This window comes from Lethenteron reissneri, chromosome 33 (assembly GCF_015708825.2).
Source record: "Lethenteron reissneri isolate LAM-NWPU_2019-01 chromosome 33, ASM1570882v1, whole genome shotgun sequence".
Classification (NCBI taxonomy): Eukaryota; Metazoa; Chordata; class Hyperoartia; order Petromyzontiformes; family Petromyzontidae; genus Lethenteron; species Lethenteron reissneri.
Window position 1 is genome coordinate 4,914,861 of NC_083811.1, and position 19,771 is coordinate 4,934,631.

General features: G+C 43.5%; 1 protein-coding gene across 1 annotated transcript; it reads left to right on the forward strand.

Annotated features, from left to right (window-relative positions):
• Positions 1 to 340: 340 nt before the first annotated feature.
• Positions 341 to 18,149, forward strand: LOC133350243 (choline/ethanolamine kinase-like). Its single transcript, XM_061564372.1, has 13 exons — positions 341 to 418; positions 1,614 to 1,760; positions 4,901 to 5,152; positions 7,207 to 7,315; positions 7,451 to 7,564; positions 7,824 to 7,957; positions 9,859 to 9,963; positions 10,521 to 10,579; positions 10,698 to 10,782; positions 11,585 to 11,693; positions 12,226 to 12,332; positions 14,376 to 14,457; positions 14,594 to 18,149. The coding sequence occupies exons 1-13, from the start codon at positions 381 to 383 to the stop codon at positions 14,651 to 14,653; spliced, it is 1,401 nt and encodes a 466-aa protein (XP_061420356.1). The 5' UTR covers positions 341 to 380; the 3' UTR covers positions 14,654 to 18,149.
• The last annotated feature ends 1,622 nt before the right edge of the window (positions 18,150 to 19,771 follow it).

The following is a 19,771-nucleotide window of genomic DNA, read 5'->3' on the forward strand; positions in this document are numbered from 1 at the left end:
TATGACGTCACAAAGCTCTGCCCCCCCCCCCCTCCAAAAAAAATAAAAAAAAATGCTTCAAATCGCTTTAAACTATTGTCATTGTAGTGCGTATTTAATGTGGCGCTACACTCTGATGTTGTAGTAGAAAACATTTATTAAAAAGCCTATTTAATTAAGTAGAACGTGTTGTCTATATTTATTTAAAGTTGCGCATGTTGATGTGACGTCACATTTCTCACCCCCCCTCGTCACACATCGTCACAAATGTCTGACCCCACCCCTCCTCCCCTAGGTGCGGGACGTCATTTATGGACGGCTCCACATGTGCTCGATAACCGCACTTGCCCCTACAGTCTGTCAAGGCTATAACGGGAGAGGATATTTTGCCTTCGTGACAGATGGTGGCGTGGTGGTGTGATGGGTGGGTGCGTGTGTGGTGAGTTGGCTCGCTCGCGTGTTTTCATGCTCTCACTGGGTTCGGGCTGACGGGTGGTGTGGTGGCTTAGGGGGGTTGGGGGGGTGTAGGATGTGTTCACGTCATCTCTCTCCGACTCTCACTCACTCTCCAGCTCTCACTCTCTCACTGTCTCTCTCATTCACTCATTCTCACACTCACTCTCTCACTCACTTACTCACTCTCCGACTCTCACTCACTCACTCTCCGACTCTCACTCTCTCACTCACTCACTCTCTCTCACTCTCTCACTCACTCTCTCACTCACTCACTCTCTCACTCACTCTCTCACTCACTCACACTCTCACTCACTCACACTCACTCACTCTCTCACACTCACTCACTCTCACTCTCTCACTCTCCGACTCTCACTCACTCACTCTCCAGCTCTCACTCTCTCACTCACTCACACTCACTCTCTCACTCTCACTCACTCTCTCACTCACACTCACCCTCTCACTCTCACTCACTCACTCTCACTCACTCACTCTCATTCACTCTCACTCACTCACTCTCACTCTCACTCACTCTCTCTCACTCTCACTCACTCACTCACTCTCTCACTCACTCTCCAGCTCTCACTCTCTCACTCATTCACACTCACTCTCTCACTCACACTCACTCTCTCACTCTCACTCACTCACTCTCACTCACTCTCACTCACTCACTCTCTCACTCTCACTCACTCTCTCACTCTCCAGCTCTCATTCACTCACTCTGTCACACTCACTCTCACTCACTCTCACTCTCTCACTCACTCACTCTCTCACTCACTCTCTGGCTCCCACTCTCTCACTCGCCAGCTCCCCCCCTCCAACTCTCACTCATTCGTTCACTCTTTTCTCCAGCAGCAGCAACAACAGCAGCAACAGCAGCGTACACGGCAAGCCACCCGTCGTTAGCCCGTGCCGCGCGAGAGATAAGAAGGGCCATTTACGAGTGACACGCCGACGCAAGTTACGACGGAATGGTCCAAAAGTCTCGCGGCGCGATGTGGGAAGAGACCTCCTCTGGATCGAGCCCTTTAACTCGGCCGAGCGGACACGTGTTCGCACGTGCCGGCCGCATCATCATCCCCCCCACCCCACCCCCTAAATCGCACTCCTTGCGTATGAGAAGTTAAAATAGCCTCGGGTTGTCCTCCCCCTCCCCCTGTTCACTGTCGTTTCGAGTGCAGCAGCGAGACCACCGCGGTGTCAACGGGAGTGGTGGCCCCTTTTGAACGAGGGCGCTGCGTTTGCGCTTTAAAGATGATCGAGGCGATGGCACGCGCCGCAGTGCGAGCAGCAAGAATTCTGAGGCCGAGGCGAACTCATCACGTCAGGTCTGTCGCCTCTATTCACTCGATTCTATTTGTGTGTGTGTTTGTTTGGACAGCCTTCGTGTTTGCTCGGCGTCGCGAGCATTGCGATTTGAGATGTGCGGTGTCACTCGTGCCGGTTGACAAAGTTATTCAGAGAGCCTGCCTCCCTCCCTCCCCGCGCGCCCGCCTGTGTGTGTGTGGGTGTTTTGGTGGTTTGAATAACTCCTGCCTAATGCTGTGCTAAACACAGAGTAAGTGTGCTGTGATTATTTGCCGCGAGTTAATTCGTTTGGTTATGTTTACGCGTGTACATTGCATGTCTGTGTACATGGTATCTTCTTCTTGGTTCTTTCGGTAAAGTCACGTAGAAGGAAAGTAATAAAATAATAAAAATAAAACATAATAAAATAATTATATAATAATATAATAGTTATGTTTTATTTAAATTATTATTATTTTATTATTTTCCTTCTACGTGACTTTACCGAAAGAACCAAGAAGATGAATCCCTGCAGTCACGAAAGCTTTAAATCGAAATACATGGTATCTCTTGTTCACATTGCATCTCTGCCTACATGGCATCTCTATTTACATTAAATCTCTGTTCACATTGTAGCTCTGTGCTATATGCACTTATCTCAGAAATGTCGGCGATCTTGGCATTTCCTGCTGTTTCAGAGACAGAATCTTTATTCAGACTTGGAGGAATCCGTAGAGCTACGAAGCTCTTGTTCAGAGATGTCCAGTATTGGCGGGTCAGCAAGTTACAACGGCAAACATTACGAAGACAACAGCAACCAATACATGATAATACTCAATGACTTTGCATCAAATGCTCCCAGTTTCATCCAGTTCAAAATAGTTACGTAATTTAAGAGTATCTCTTGGCTTCCAGTTGTACCGATAATGTTGTCGGTAAAAAAAAACTAATTCAATCTCTTGTTTGCTCATTGCATGTCCGAGATAAATATAACGTTGCCTTTCTCAAATTAGTCTTATTTATTTTCTTCCAGTACTGCTACGATCCGAAATACATTGATGTCACTCATCTTATGTTTGTCCGTGGCATTTTTGAACATCCTTAAAATAACTAATTTCTGTTGATTTCAGTTTTCTTTTGTCGGGACTTTGTAATTGTACAGACCATAGAACAGATCACGTGTAACAAACACTGCAGCAGTATTCTCCTTCTCTTCATTAATGCCCAGGCTAAAACACTTTTATTTAGACACGCTGGTAATGTTGCTTTTCATTTCTACATTTTCCAAAAGCCGTTTAGCGTCATCATTTTAATCCCGATCTTCACTCACGTAACACTCCGCTTAGTTATGTCTCTGCAACAGATGTTGCTGGTTGTGTAGCGAATTGCAGCATGACTTTCGTTCTAATAGTTTACCGTGAAGCCCAACTTTGGAAGACTGCTTAGATTAGAGGACATGGGACATATATCACGTATAATGTAGAATACTTGTGCGTAAATATTACAGTACAGTGCACTGAGTGAGGGTGATACGGTGGTCACCAGAGTTCGATTCCCAGCAAAGATCAACAGTGGCGAAATCGATTTTAACCCCTCTTCCCCGTGACCCTCACAGCGTGAAGGGGATGCCTTCATCCAGCAGTGGATTGATAAGCAGCTGTAAATTATTACAGTACATGAGCTATACCTACAGCACGGGATTATACACTGCAATAAAAAAATGTAAACTACTACTAAGGCAAAGTGATTGAGGTGTGAACTATTATCCGGGCAAATTTCCGAACTTTGGACTGAGAAGGCAGTCAAGCATCCCTTGAGAGCCAATGGGACTTTCCCAGATAAATGACACATATTGTAATTCTTAACCATACTCGTTGTGCTGATAATTGTAAATGATTTAAAGCAAAGGACTGCATGCATACGTTGACATATGCATGCCAATCACAAACCTACCAACAATTCATGCATTCCAAATTTACTTTCGGTCTGTGAATGTATCGGGTATCCAAAGTACTGTACAGTACTACATCTGGCTTTTCACAAACAACAGTAGCACTGACATCTGCCTCTTATCTGCTGTTTACCAGATATGCACTGCTAACAGAACATTCCAGGACATTGCACTGTGAACGCATTTCAAAGTTCTCTTGAAAGCCCACACCGGGTTGAGCGTGGGTGACCAATGTGCACAAACAGATCATTACAGGGCCGTGGAGCTATGTGGTGGTGGATACATAGAGCTGTGTCTCGATATGCATTGTTGTGCTTTGTTTCTGTGCTCCCACATGTGTGCTCACCAGCTTCAAGCCTCACTGACCGGCATGATGACATGGTCAAACGACTCCCTCAACCCATGCGAAATGGGGAGGTCTTGGTCCAGCAGTGGATCGAAAGACGGCTATACATCTTCTTGGTTCTTTCGGTAAAGTCACGTAGAAGGGAAGTAATAAAATAATAAAAATAAAACATAATAAAATTATTATGTGACTTTACCGAAAGAACCAAGAAGATGAATCCCTGGAGTCACGAAAGCTTTAAAACGGCTATACATATTTAGCAAAACATCTTTGAAAAAATTGCCCGAGATAACCTGGGGATGTGGAATAGGAATTATTTACACAGTTGGGTAAGGGGCAGATATTTCCAATGTGCTTACAACAAATGGCGACCTTTTGCACCATGCTTTCAATGCTGAGATAACTGTGGATGAGACTCAGTGCCACTCAGTTTACTACCGATGAATAAAGCGCAGTCGTCCATTGATCATTAATTATGCGGGGCTGTGGATTAAATTGCACATTTTAAACAAATATAGTAGTGGTGTATTTGTTTGTGTACCCAATGGATTACAATTTAGTATCAAATTATTCACCTTAGCCACATCAATGCAGTCGTGAGGTATGTTATTTTTACATTTTGGCAATGATATTTAAATTTACCAGAACTACTTTTAACTTAGCAATATATAGATTAGGTATTTTATGGATTTTTTTGCTTTAAAGTGTAAATTTAATCTGTAATTTTCCCCCTTCATTAATGTAAAACCATATTTGCAATGTGCATGCTTATCAAGAATTTAGCAGTTATCTTTAAAACAACGCAATGTTTATCGTACGATAGAATTTAGTTGGTCTGACAAGAACATCCATCTTCTGACAGCTGTGCCTAATGTGTTTGGCAGGTGTGGGAATGTAAGGAGCCTGCACATTTCAAGAACTTGTTCAAGAAGCTGTCGGGATAATTTTTCCGACAAGGATAAAGTGACCGGCGATGGAATATGTATGAAGGCGGTCGCTGCGCAGAATGCGCAGCTCAACCTCCGATCGGAGGTATCGCCCGAGATGCGACGCTGGGCGTACGAGTGCTGCCGGGAATATCTCGCTGGGACGTGGAAACACATCAGCGAGGATGACTTCATCATCAGCGTTGTCACGTAATTGAAGCCTCACATACTCACCTTTTCTCATGAAATGTATTACAACTATGAAATAGCGCCACTGTTAGTAATTACATATTGCAACAAAGTTCTTATCATTCAGAAACAACAACAGCAACTCTTTCAATCTATATCGCATCTAAGTGCAATCGCAGCTCAATATAATTCTAGATTTGAAGCTTTCGTGACTGCAAGGATTCATACTCTTAGTTTTTTCGGTAAAGTCACGTAGGTTAAAAAATGAAATAAAAATTAATATAAATAAAAGAATAAAAATTAATAAAAATAAAAGAATAAAAATCTTATATTTCTTTTATTTTTATTAATTTTAATTTCATTTTTTACCTACGTGACTTTACCGAAAAAACTAAGAGTACAGCTCAATATAGTTTACTAAAATGGGAGAAACAAAAAATACATTCAGGTAGAAGTTGGTGTGATGGGAGATTGGGGGTCACGGCAGGGAAACGTGGAAGGTAGGTGAAAGAGGACAATCTCAGCACAGACGGAGATGAAGCATCAGGACTTAGCACCAACAATGTTCCCCAGGAACTGCTGGGGCAGCAAGGTCAGCACCAGTCAGTTTGAGGACATCCACAGGAGGCCCTGCACTAAATGAGTCCCAGGTCATCCGTGGGGGTCTAGGGCCCATTCACAAGCGAGTCCCAGGGCATATACTACGCACATTTCAGGTAAAAAAAAACAATCGTCAGTACTTATAGACTATTTCACTCAATGTTATGAACACACACCTATAGAATAGGTATTTTTTATTTATTGAATTTCATTTCTTGAATCTTTGAATAACCTTGAATGCAATATATATCTTGCACAAACTTGGCTTTCCTTGACTGTTAAGTTCTCACTTGAAACAAAATGGTGGAGCGGTGGTGGAATTATTCGTGCACTGTGTTCCAAACCCAGCAATTCCCAGCTACGGCTGACATGAGTGACGAGTGAAATCTGAACCGGTCCTAGTCCACCAGTCAGCACTGACCAGCATGGTGAAATATAGTTAAACAATCCCCAAGACCAGCTTAGCAGTGGATTGGCAAAGGGCTGTAAATTATGACTTTATTCTTCATGCAAAATTCCCTCATTATTCACGCACTCGCTATTTTGGCTATCCGTGAATTACATCTGGAACTCTAAATGGCTGCATTGAGATAGAGACAGATTAAGTAATGAGATAAAGTGATGAGAGAGAATTAAACAAAAAAAAAAATATATTTTACCAAATATGGCCCACTGAGCTCTATAGCTCTTTTTCAGATGTGACCTGACCACAAATAATAGCGCTACGAAATGGCTTATCATGTGGAAATTTATAGCAGCCAAATACTTTAAACAAATGTTTCTAAATGTGGAGGGAAAAACCAGAGGACCCGGAAAAAATGCATGCGACTAACTCCAAATATACAAGCATCGGGGTCATGATCGAACCCACGGCCTCCTGTACACCAGGCGAGGAGGTTAACATTTCATCAGCAAAGATAGCCACAAGATATGGCTGTGCCTGTAAAGTATTCAGTACCATCACTTGTGTTTTTAATTTTACATTTGTAGTGATGCACTCAGAGACACTAGGAGTAGGAGGCACTTTATTTATTAACAGCCTTCACTGTTCACAATAAGCAACTACAGCTCCCAGTCAGGACAGCTGGCAGACTGCCTGACTGACGACGCCAAGAAGGTGAAGATGTAGACGGAGACTACAGCAGCACGACGAGGGGATCCCGCTCCAGGCGACAGCCCTGAGCTCCCGCTCGGGGTCCCCTTTTATCCTCCCATCGTGGCCTCGCTCCGCCCCGGCCACGCCCCCCTTCTAGAACCTACTAGCGGGTTCCCGGGCTTACTTCACGTGCCCCCCTCTATCACCTTTTCCCTACATCCCTCTCTTTGGTTTATCACGTGACCTGCTGTCAGACAGGGCTGCTGCAACTGCAGATCCCCTTCTCTGCCAAAAACCCACGCTATGCTACGTAGTGACCCATTCCATGTCACTACACATTTGTGAATGCTCTTTTCTCTCACCCCATGTCGTCGCACAGTGGTGGATTGAGTAACCTGCTGTACACGTGCATACTGCGTTCTGATGTGCCAAGCATGGGAGGGGAGCCACGGCAAGTCCTCCTGCGCATGTACGGAGCCATTCTGCAGGTGGGGCCCTAACGTGTGGTCACGTGCTTACACACATATATACACGGTGGTACCGATTGCCAAGAGGTTGTACTCTATTCAATTAAAAGTTCACAAATACCACATGTACCTCGTGCTGTGAATGTGTGGGTGCAGGATCCTCGTTCGCTTGTGTTGGAGAGTGTAATGTTTGCCACGTTGGCCGAAAGGAAGCTGGGACCTGCACTGTACGGGGTCTTTCCAGAGGGCCGGCTGGAAGAGTTCATACCGGTACGAATGTCCACCCATGACAGCGGTCCAACAACTTGAATGAAAACAACCAAGGAAGCAACAACAGCGTTCCCATGGCATGTGTCTTCATCCATTTCCAGCACATGGAGTTTTCTGAATCCACGGGTTGTTGGTAATAGCTCTCCAATTCTTTCTGGCATTTATGTGTTGATGTTCCCATGTGATGACTTTAATATCGAGACGTTTTCCGACCAATGCTGTCCGCAAACTAAACGGTATTTTTTTTCTTTCATTAAAGAGTAAGCGACTCAGCTGCGTGGACCTGAGGGACCCCGACTTATCAGCACTGATTGCGTGCAAGATGGCACAGTTCCATTCTATGAAAGTGCCCCTCAACAAGGAGCCCAAGTGGCTGTATGAGAGCATAGAAAGGTAATCATTTGTGTTGCTGATTAAATTATTATCAATGGTAATGACTCATCGTTCTTGTTATGCTTATGAATGTTAATTCCTCATTATTTAGTCATGTCTTGCCAAAACATGTTCATTATTACTCTTTGGGTCTTTCGGTAAAGTCACGTAGAGAGAAGAAAAATTATTAAATTATAAAATAATAATGCTCATTATTGTCTTCCGAAAAATATGACCTGTATCTTTGACACCACTGTCGAATCGTCCTTTATCTTGGATGAACTCAACCATAAACACACCACAATTGCATAAAGTGCATCCAACTCACCAAACTTGCTATGTAAAGCATAGGGGCATGTCACGATACAATAATTAATCGATTGACATTACTTTTTAAACTCACGAGACCAGAATCAAGATGTGCGTGTGAAATAAATAGACGGCTTATATGCGAATTGTAGATGCTCATGTCCCACTCTTACCACCGTGGGGCGCCATTGGGACGCGGTGTTAACTACCTCGCCTGGTATATAGGAAGTCGTGGGTTCGACACCGACTCTGATACCTGTAGATTTGAAGCTTTCGTGACTGCAAGGATTCATATTCTTAGGTTTTTTTCGGTAAAGTCACGTAGGTAAAAAAATTAAATTAATAAAAGTAAAATAAAAATAAAACATCATCCGCACCTAGTTTACACAACAAAGGCTCATTCCTAGCAGCGTGCTTCAGCCGCACCGAACCTCACAAAAATTATATTCAGGGCCTACCTTGGCTCCTCCCACCCTCAACCAGTATATATACAAATACGGGTTTCTTGGAATTTCTCTCACTTGATACAGCTATCGTGCTGTGACTGTTCCACCTGAAGACGGAAGCTTGTGTTGCCTCCGAAACGTCGTGATTTTTATTTTATTTTTATTTTGCTTTCATTAATTTAATTTTTTTTACCTACGTGACTTTACCGAAAAAACCTAAGAATATGAATCTGATACCTGTGTTGAGGTGTGAAACACGACACGAAGGCAGACGTCGTCGGGGCTGACGCCAAACGGTTTATTAAGGGATTTCGCCTAGCCTTTGGGAAGGGCTAACACAAGTCACTGGCTAAGCTCAATCTCCCCAGGGGAAAGGGTACTGGGAAATCCAGACGCCTTCCAGGCTAACGGGCTCTTCCCACAGCGCTGACCGACGGTTCATACAACTCGGCCAGCTGGGTAAAGTAGCCCCCCCTAGCCTCGGGCTATTTCTCCCTTACCCTGGGCCCCCACTTCCCCACCATTCACGTTCCCGGTTCCCTGGCGAAGACCTCGCCTATGTCACCGGTCCCCTCTCAAATACCCCGAGGGGACATGGCGGCACTCCTCCCGAGGCGAGTGTGACATCCCGTCATCACTCTGCTCCTCAACATCTGTATATTTGGAGTTTGCATGTTCTTCTCCTCCGGTTTTTCCCTCCACATTTAGAAACATGCATTTCGAGTATTTGGCTGCTATACATTTCCACATGATAGGCGACTTCATTGTGCTATCATTTGTGGCCGGGTCACTTATGAAAAAGAGCTATATAGCTCTGTGAGCCTTACCTGGTTAAAATAGCTTAGCAAAATAGTTTATGATGCGAATAAAACTGCACAAAAATCATGGGGGGGGGGGGGGGGGGACAAGACAAACATATCATGTTCTCAAGTCGAATCGTGACCCCCAAATACAGCAAATGACAATTCATCAGATCACTGGGAATGTTTAACAACTACACGGCCCTTAAGCTTTCAGTATGAGCTTTATCTGCAAAAAACACACTATATACATAATTGTAGGATTAATCACAGCATGGAAGGCCCACCATGGGTGTTGGTTAAAGTCTGCTATCACAAATCGTAATTGGTCAACGGTTGGGTTACTTTTAGTTTTTTGTCTTTGCAGGTACCTCAAGCAGGTTATGCAACTGGATTTCTCGGAGAGCTCCAAAAGGATGAAATATGACGACCTACTTGCCTGTGACTTGCCAAATGAGCTACAAAGATTAAGGTAGAAGTGCAAGCAAGCATACGGGACAATCGTGCAGAGTAATTTTCTCGTTCGATTGCTCTGTTACATGATTTCAATCATGCAAAACATCTATTTATGTTGCAGACAATGGGGGTACATGATAATTGTTTTTTTACCCTTCTATCTGGCAACAAAACTGATACCTTTTTTACAAGGAGTCATGTTTGCATAGACCACAATACCTGCAGTCGGAATGCAAACAAAAAACATAACTCTGATAATATTTGCACTGTCCTTGAAGTTGATTGGTCCACACCCGAGACAGCTTTCCTTAGAGCCTAGTCTCACATGGTGTTGGACCAGAAGGAAAGCTGTCTCTGGTGTGGACCAATCAACTTCAAGGACAGTGCATACATTATGTTTTTTGTTTGCATTCCGACTGCAGGTATTGTGGTCAATGCAAACATGATTCCTTGTAAAAAAGGTGTCAGTTTTGTTGCCAGATAAAACGGTAAAAAAAACAATTATATTTTTCTACTGGCAAATGAGGTTCCAATAATGGGCTTACATTTTCCTTTGTCATTTTGTGTTTTCAGAGATATTCTCAACGCTACACCATCCCCAGTTGTGTTTTGCCACAACGACTGTCAGGAAGGTAAGTCGTTGTTTCTATAATGCAGATGTCTTGGACAAATGAAAAATTCGAAATCATTGGATGGGGAAGTACATCTGCTTTGCAAATGACCTGAGCAGAGCTCTTCCTTAATTTTCAGGAAATATTCTGCTCCTGGACGAAAGCTCTGAGAAAAGCAAGAAGCTTATGATCATCGACTTTGAATACTGCAGCTATAACTACAGGTTTGATTGCATTTCACAGAGTATGTGTGTGTGTTCTGCAAATGTTTGATGTCTCGGAGAACTTCATTACCAGCTTGACTCCCAGCTAAAACCGATGTGCTGGCAAAGGGCACTTCTGTAGCTTGCCAGAGAACCTTGATTTAGCTTTGTGTGCCAGAGGTTCGTGGTAAGCCCACTTGCTTTTCTTCTATGCATAAAGTTCCATTACATAGGATTCTCTTATGGGATTTTATTTCTCCATATGCTCTTTTATTTCGTCTCCTGACATGTAGAATTAGCAGCATTTACAAGGGTAAATAATGTTATGAATGTATGCATCTATTCTCCAGTCACATCCACTATCCTCATGTCATTCCACCACATCCTTGCATCGCACCCTCCTAGGCCCCTTCTGGCCTCCACTTATCGCAACAACCGTTCTTCTGAACGAGTTTCCCAAACCAAATCATTACAGTAAGCCCACCGCTGGAATAAATTATAGTGGAATTGCAGTTGTGTCAAGCAATAGGTAATCAATTGAATTTGTTCAGTGACCGCTCAATAGGTTTCCCCATGTCCCAGCGGAATACGACTGATGAATGCAAATTGCATGCATGGCCAGCTGCCTTGCGTGGCAGGTTTAGAGCAGGAGGTGACATATGGGTGTGGGGTGGACTGTCTGCAGAGGGGGGGGGGGATGCTTTGTAATCAATACTGACGCCTGCATGTCTCTCTCTTCAGACCTTTAGAGGACATGCACGTGGAGGGGATTATCTGTGGGAATGCGGTTGGTTAACCTTTATTGTGTGTGTGTCGTTCACAGGGGATTCGACATTGGGAACCACTTCTGTGAGTGGATATATGACTACGCCTGTGACACTTGGCCCTATTTCCATTCAGATGCGAAGCGGTACCCAACTCTTGATCAGCAGGTGCTCTGATGAACCGTTTCATTTTGTCAATTTGCTATTCTTTAAGTATGCCGTTCACTCTGCGTCTTGGGCATGGTGCCGAATTAGCACTCTATTGCATCAGATTGTAGTGTTTGACAATGATTAATTATTAATGTAATTGGCCCAACCTTCCACTGTTATACCCTCTCGCAATTTATTCTTGGGGCTCAGTAGATTTTTCCTGAAGAAAATAAAATGCTTTCGCATTACAACAGAGCAGAAATTGTTTAACAATGTGATCAAAGATATGCAAATAATGATTTTCTGTCTCACAATTTGATGAATTCTCATGATTCAGGAATGTAATTCTGGAGGTTATTTACATCGTTGTGGGTAATGCGTCGCGCCTGGGGTGGCTGCTGGTGTCGTAGATACAAATTGCGTACATGTACAAAATGAAAAAAAATAATTAAACACGTGCATAGATGTGCATGCCGTGAGCCTAAGAATATATGATACTTGAAGAAGCGATGTCTCGACAGGCCTGTAATTTTGTTTTCACCTCTCGCAGACTCATTTCCTAAGGAACTACATCATGGAGAACCAGGGGAGAGAACACAACATTTCTGCAGCGCAATCTGACAAGCATGTAGCACAGATGCTGTTTGAAGTGAATCGGTGAGAGTACACGTGAACATTACAGCCAGCAGAGTCGGTGCTGATTTACCTGGTTTTCATTTCACCTTTTTAATCGAATACGTGTAATTTGTTTCAAATTATTGGTAGTCGGAAACTATTAGGATGGATAAAAATGCATGCATCCTTCCAAAAGATGTACGCTGCTCATGAACCTGATGTAATTTATATACGTGAACACATGTTGATTTGATAAGCTACACTTGGCAGCGTCCATCCTACCTCGGTTATAATCAGGATGCTACTGCAACAAAAAATGATGTGTAGATCGTTAACACATGTCACAAAAGAGAAAACTCTTCCCTGTTGAAAATGAATGACTCAACTTGGTGAAGTATAGGCAAATAACCCCACGTGGTGTGGGGAGGCTCCCCTTTCAGCAGTGGATTAATAAAAGGGCTGTACATGAACGTACCGATACTTGTTTGATTGCTCAAGCTGAGTTATTTTTTTATTCTAAGTCAGTGATCCTTTTATTGGAATGAGCAAAGTGATTAATCTGCTGTGCTGTTGTAGTGATCAAAGTTGCATGAATTAGTCGTTAAATGCAGTGTTGCCCAGAGGATGGGTGGGGGAACAGGTGGGGGGGGGGTTAGGGTTAGAGGGGGCATGGTATGGGCAGGGAGGGACAAAATGAGCAATTAGCTCTGGGATTCACAAAAAGGAAGAGCCCATGATGGACCGAAAATTTTCTCACTTTTAAAGGGGCTCCACATGACATTCCGCCCCGGGGTTCCAGCCCCTCTGGGGTGACCCTGGTTACATTTGCAAACACTTTTTTTCTCTCTCTCCTGAACTCTTCACTGCTTACCCTACATTGCTGGGGTCACAAAAAAGATCTCCAAAATCCTGATTAAACACAAGATCCAGGTCCGATTCAACACAGTACATAAAATCCGTGATCTGGTCCCGTCTGTAAAAGATGTGGTTCCAGACATACAGTACCCTGGCGTCTACAAACTAAGTTGCCTCTGTGGTAGCAGTTACATTGGAGAAACCAAACGACATGTCTCGGACCGCATCCGTGAACATAAGGCAGACCTGAAACACGGTAGGACAAACACCTCAGCCGTGGCAGATCACTGTTACAATTCAGTGGGCTCACATGACATTGACTTCTCCAAGACAGAGGTTCTCTGCAAGCCATCTGGCTATCATGAGAGATTCGTTCATGAGGCGATCCACATATACAAACACAGAGACAATTTTAACCGAGAAGATGGATTCTGGCTTAGCAATCATTGGAAGGACGTAATAAACCATTTCGACACACATTAGGGTGGGTAGAATAATACATAGTGTTATATTAAATGTATAAGATATAGGTTGGTTTACAGCAATACAGTATATAATTTAATGTTGGCAGTATATAGTACGGTATATGCTCGTTGATGCAATAGAATAAAGTTTAGATGGAAGCATATTATATAATTTTTACGACGTAGAATTGTAATGTATTACTTGCTGTTAGTAACTCAGCTTAGTGTAGAGTATAGTAAGTATACTGACGGTGCTATGCTATTTATACTTTAGTTTTTTATGTAGTTTATGCTTTAGTTTTCTACGTGGTGGTTGAGTAACTGCAGCTACATATCATTAACATTCCTTTCCTTTCTTACTGCTAATCCCTGCACCCCCCCCTTGGTGCTGTTGATCCTGCATAATGCATGGGCATAATATGACTTTGAAACCCCCCCGCCCACCTCCTACGCATTTTCCATGAATATGCTAAATTCCTCTTCACATGCACATTCTTTTGTTAAGGCGCTCTTTCCTCCACCTCCAACGCAGCTTATATATAAGCTCCTAGCTTGGCATTGTCTCATTCTTCACCTGAAGACGGCTGCTTGCGTTGTAGCCGAAACGTCGTGAGAATTGTTTTATTATGTTTTATTTTTATTATTTTATTACTTCCCTTCTACGTGACTTTACCGAAAGAACCAAGAAGATGAATCCCTGCAGTCACGAAAGCTTTAAATCGAAAAATTCTTCACTGCTTCTTCTGCGCCTGTGCACCGCTTGCAGGTTCGCTCTGGCATCACATTTCTACTGGGGCCTCTGGGCAATCCTTCAGGCCAAGATGTCGTCCATCTCCTTTGGTTACTTGGTAAGGGCAGCAATTCTGTGTGGCACTTTGCAACCGCACTGTTGGCAATTAGCACCTTTTATTTCTTTATTTTGGAAGTGCACTGACGTTCTTGTTCAAAAAAACAGCTTGATGGTAGAAATATTATTGTTTACAGGAGTATGCCCAAGATCGATTCAAGATGTACTTCGCACAGAAGCGGAACATGGAAGGCTAGTGTGTTTTATGAAGAAACGGCACTGTGTTATAAATGTATACTTGTAATGGGCATTATGTCAGTGTAAATAAATGTTAAATGGACATTTCTTTTTTTTAGTTTTCCCTTATCGCAATCATAGCCCGAATCCAACATTTTACTTGCCCTAGAAAAATGCTTGCCAGTTCACTGCTGGATGAAGGCCTCCCCAAGTTGTGTAGATGGGGGGGGGGGGAGGGAGGGGTGCAGTAGTTTATGCACTGCAATATGAACCTCACCACCTGAGTTACATTTATGGAAATGGTTAAAGGCTAATATCAATGTTGAGCAATATCTGAACAAATCTGCAACCTGCAATGACCAGCATGGTGCAGTATGGTCAACAACCTGCATGATTGACATGGTGTGGGGAGGCTTGCATCCAGGAGTGGATTTACAAGAGATAGTGCATTATAAATGAAAGACGAATAGTCATTTTTATTTCGGTCTATCGTACAATATTGTATACCAATGATCAAGCTGCAATTACATGTTAAAATATCTATATATCTATAGTGTATTCCTATTAATAGCTTTTATAGAAAGGTTAAAAAACAATGTGTTTTTTATGTTTGGCATGTCCAAAATGCTACTAATTACAGTTCGTAGATCAGACCAGTCCTTTGGAATATGTATTATTTGGAATTTGGGAAGCTGTACAGTTATTTGCACACTAAATGTGTTGGTGAGTAACACCATTCTTGCACGTGTTGTTTAAGAATGGCTGACATATACTCAACCGTACTTGTTGCTTGAACACAATGAAAGAGCATTTACAGCTCTCGTTCTCTGATGTGTTTTCGGTCAGTACCGCGAGTTGTTCGGCAAAATGTACGACGTTCCACTCTTTGTGCTGCCAGCATCTTCGGGAAGTGAAATGGAGGGCATCGTGGCGAACAAACACACAGTATAAACCCTAAAGCACATCAGATAACTATGTAGCACAACCACGGACACATGCAGTCTCATTTACATTTGTTTCAACAAACTATTCACAGTGGAGAGGCTTTATCCAGTAGTGCATTAACAAAAGCATCTATTTTATAAAGAAATTACGTAGAGTGATCATAATCCTTTTATAACCTGAATCTCTCTTTAAAAGGTTGTATATACTGTAAATGATAAAGGTGCTCTTACATGTAAAGAATTATTCCAAAGAGTGTATTTTATATAACAAGAACGTAAAAAATATCCTTTATGGGTGTCATGGCCAAAATGTCTATTATTGCTCATAGATAAGAAAGAGCAGCCCTATGGGATCTGTTATTTACAATCTGAAAACTGTACAGCCAATTATGTTGGTTAGTTATGCTCAATTTTGCACGTCTTGTTTAACAATAGATACTATCTGCTCAATGATAGCTGCTGCTTCGATCACAAATAATCTCAACTATTTTACATTTGCTTAACACACTGACTTAAAATAACCATCAACATTTACCCTACAATACAACGTTGTATATCTGACTTGCTGGAGACTGTGGAAAGGTAAAATACTATAATGCGAACATTAAACAAAATCTACGTTGCACGTTGCACATATGAACGTATTGGCGGTACAGGGGTGAGCGGTATATAAAAAGCAATTTTTTACAAGAATTATCTTTTTTTCGGCGATTCGAAACCCTGGTCAAAAAATCTTGCGTAGTGGTGTGTCAAAATCAGTTATCGCGATGTCGAAGCAATCGAAAGACGAAAGTCGGTTCAGATTTTGAATTTAGACTGCTGTATGATGCATTGGTGTACCGCCAATACGTCCACAGACTGCCCTAGCAGTTAATTGGTCATAAGGTGGATATGCGACATCCCGACTATCATCAATTTCCTTAAACATTACTTTCATCTTTACAGTGCATTCTCATATGTTTGTTTTAGAATTCATAAAATCCATGAGTATTATTGTGTCCGATTTACATGTACTGTACATATATTCTCTAATTAAATTCAGTAATCGTATTAAATACGTTCTACATTGGTTTAATGATATCAATTAAGCCCTGTCCACACAAACCTTTTACTGTTCATTAAAATCTGGGCAAGTCAAAATGTTTGCTTCAATAATGTATGATTTCATAATTTAGCCTGAGCAATAACACACAGAAGGCTGTCCGAGGTGATTAAACATTTTACAAACGGTACGTATGTTCATAAAAAACTTAGTGATTGTTTTCCTACATCTATTTTTAGATACTCAACGTGGCTTATATATTAGCCAAATGCGGTTTTGCGAAAGGGCACGTGCTCAATGTGTGTGTAATACCCCTCGGTTTTCCTCTCCCAAGCCAAACTCTCATTTTGGGAATTGGCCATATCATTTAAAGGCAGGAACACCTCTTGTAATCAAGTCTTGAGACTCAATGGCATTATTATTTAGACAATTTGTGGCTGGGAAATGTGTTAGGAGAACCTCATATATAAATGAGACATTATTTTGGGATGCTGCGTTGGCAGTGGCCCACAAGCACAATTGCAGTAGGGCCGTTGCCCGAAACGTCATCTATCTTTCTTTTAAAGCAGTAATATTGATGAATGTGTTGAGTTAATGTGGGGTTAAATCTACAGCCCTTTTGTAAACCCAACTGCTGGATGAAGGCCCCTCCCTATGCTGCCGTGGTCACGGGGATTGTTTCACCACACTTTCTCTTTCATTAGTGTGGGTTGCAAGACGCGGACAACTAATACGTGGGAGCATAGTAACAGTACACAGTGAAAATAACTCTGCACTGCCCCCCATTTTTCACAGCGTAGCCCTGAGCAACCTACAACACCACCATCCACCATCGTCGTGCATGGTGATCAACCCGGCATAGCTTCCGAGATCTAATTGGTGCGGGCACATTCGTTCTTTGGCCATACGTACTGTGAACGGATGCTTTTAATCGGAGGAAAAGCAATCACTAACTTGACTGAACGTCAAGAGAGAATGCAGATGGATTGTGAGTGATGTAGATATCATTGGCAAAGGATCATCATGGGCATTCTTCATGGAGCAGACTTGATCCAGCAGTGGGCTGATCCGCCCCTACTGGACATCCATGGTAAAGAGCTTTGTTGCTCATCGGATTCCTCCTCCAGTATAAATATCGGATGACTGAAAATGGTTTCGTTTGGCAGGTGTACGGCGCATATTTTTGTAAACCAATTGGCTTAAAAGGTGGATTTTTGGAAAAAAATAATTACAGACATGAACCTAGAATAAAAACTCACCACCCTCTCTACATTATTACTGCCTTGTAACAAATTATACATAATAGCCTGATGATCATACTCTTTGGTTCTTTCGGTAAAGTCACGTAGTTAGATATTAAATTAAAAAAATCCTGCAGTCACGAAAGCTTTAAATGAAGCCTGATGATCCTTATACCAGAAAGGGCAGATAGACGATCGCACTGTGTTTTTAATTTGTTTTTTAGGCAGTATTAATGGTGTATGCACAGTATATACTTTATTAAAATCTAGCCAAAACCAAATATTTTAAACGTGCATGCTAAATATTTGCATTTCAAATAGACGCACACGCATTGTTTCACAACAGTACAGTGTTGTTTATGGTGTGCACAGCCATCCGAGGCTGAACATTCCGTAAACTGTCAACTTTGTTGAATATGAATTTCGGCCAAAGCACGGCCAATGTTTGTTGTTGTTTTATTTCTAACGGAGTGATTGTTTTTGCTTCGTAGAAGGGCGCCACCAGGTGGATATGCAAGGTGGTGGGAGGTGAAAGCCAAAAACGCGGCGTTGTGAATCGCTGGCTTTTTGTTGTTGAAAGTCTTGAAGAAAAAAAGGGCGGTTGTTGTTGGTGGGGTGGGTGGTAGTTGTTGGTGGGGTGGGTGGTAGTTGTTGGTGGTGGGTGGTGGTTGTTGGTGGTGGTTGCTTGGTGGTTGGTGGTGGTTGGTTGTTGGTGGTGGTGGGTGGTTGGTGGTTGGTGGTGGTTGGTTGGTGGGTGGTGGTGGGTGGTTGGTGGTGGTTGGTTGGTGGTTGGTGGTGGTTGGTTGTTGGTGGTGGTTGGTGGTTGGTGGGGGTGGTCGTTGGTGGGTGGTTGGTGGTGGTGGTTGTTGGTGGTGGTGGTTGTTGGTGGTGGTGGATGTGTGGTTGGTGGTTGGTGGTGGTTGGTTGTTGGTGGTGGTGGGTGGTTGGTGGTTGGTGGTGGTTGGTTGTTGGTGGTGGTTGGTGGTTGGTGGTGGTGGTTGGTGGTGGTGGTGGTTGTTGGTGGTGGTGGATGTGTGGTTGGTGGTTGGTGGTGGTTGGTTGTTGGTGGTGGTGGGTGGTTGGTGGTGGGTGGTGGTTGGTGGTGGTGGTTGGTGGGGGTGGTCGTTGGTGGGTGGTTGGTGGTGGTTGTGGTTGGTGGTGGTTGTTGGTTGGTGGTGGTTGTTGGTTGGTGGTGGTGGGTGGTTGGTGGTTGGTGGGGTGGTGGTGGGTGGTGTGGTTGGTGGTGGTTGTGGTTGGTGGTGGGTGGTGGTTGGTTGTTGTTGGTTGGTGGTGGTTGTGGTTGGTGGTGGTTGGTTGTTGTTGGTTGGTGGTGGTTGTTGGTTGGTGGTGGTTGGTGGTTGGTGGTGGGTGGTTGGTGGTTGGTGGTGGTGGTTGGTGGGGGTGGTTGGTGGTGGTGGTTGGTGGTTGGTGGTGGTTGTTGGTTGGTGGTGGTTGTGGTTGGTGGTGGTTGGTTGTTGTTGGTTGGTGGTGGTTGTGGTTGGTGGTGGTTGTGGTTGGTGGTGGTTGTTGTTGGTGGGTGGTGGTGGATGTGTGGTGGTGGTTGGTGGGTGGTGGTTGGTGGTTGGTGGTGGTGGTTGTTGGTGGTGGTGGATGTGTGGTTGGTTGTTGGTGGTGGTGGGTGGTTGGTGGTGGGTGGTGGTTGGTGGTGGTGGTTGGTGGGGGTGGTCGTTGGTGGGTGGTTGGTGGTGGTTGTGGTTGGTGGTGGTTGTTGGTTGGTGGTGGTTGTTGGTTGGTGGTGGTGGTGGGTGGTTGGTGGTTGGTGGTGGTGGTTGGTGGGGGTGGTTGGTGGTGGTTGTGGTTGGTGGTGGTTGTGGTTGGTGGTGGGTGGTGGTTGGTTGTTGTTGGTTGGTGGTGGTTGTGGTTGGTGGTGGTGGGTGGTTGGTGGTGGTG

Coding starts and splice junctions, on each gene's coding strand:
- LOC133350243 (XM_061564372.1), top strand. CDS start 381: ATGGTGGCGTGGTGGTGTGATGGGTGGGTGCGTGTGTG. Junction 10,783..11,584: donor TACTGCAGCTATAACTACAG/GTTTGATTGCAT, acceptor TGTCGTTCACAG/GGGATTCGACATTGGGAACC. Junction 12,333..14,375: donor ATGCTGTTTGAAGTGAATCG/GTGAGAGTACAC, acceptor CACCGCTTGCAG/GTTCGCTCTGGCATCACATT.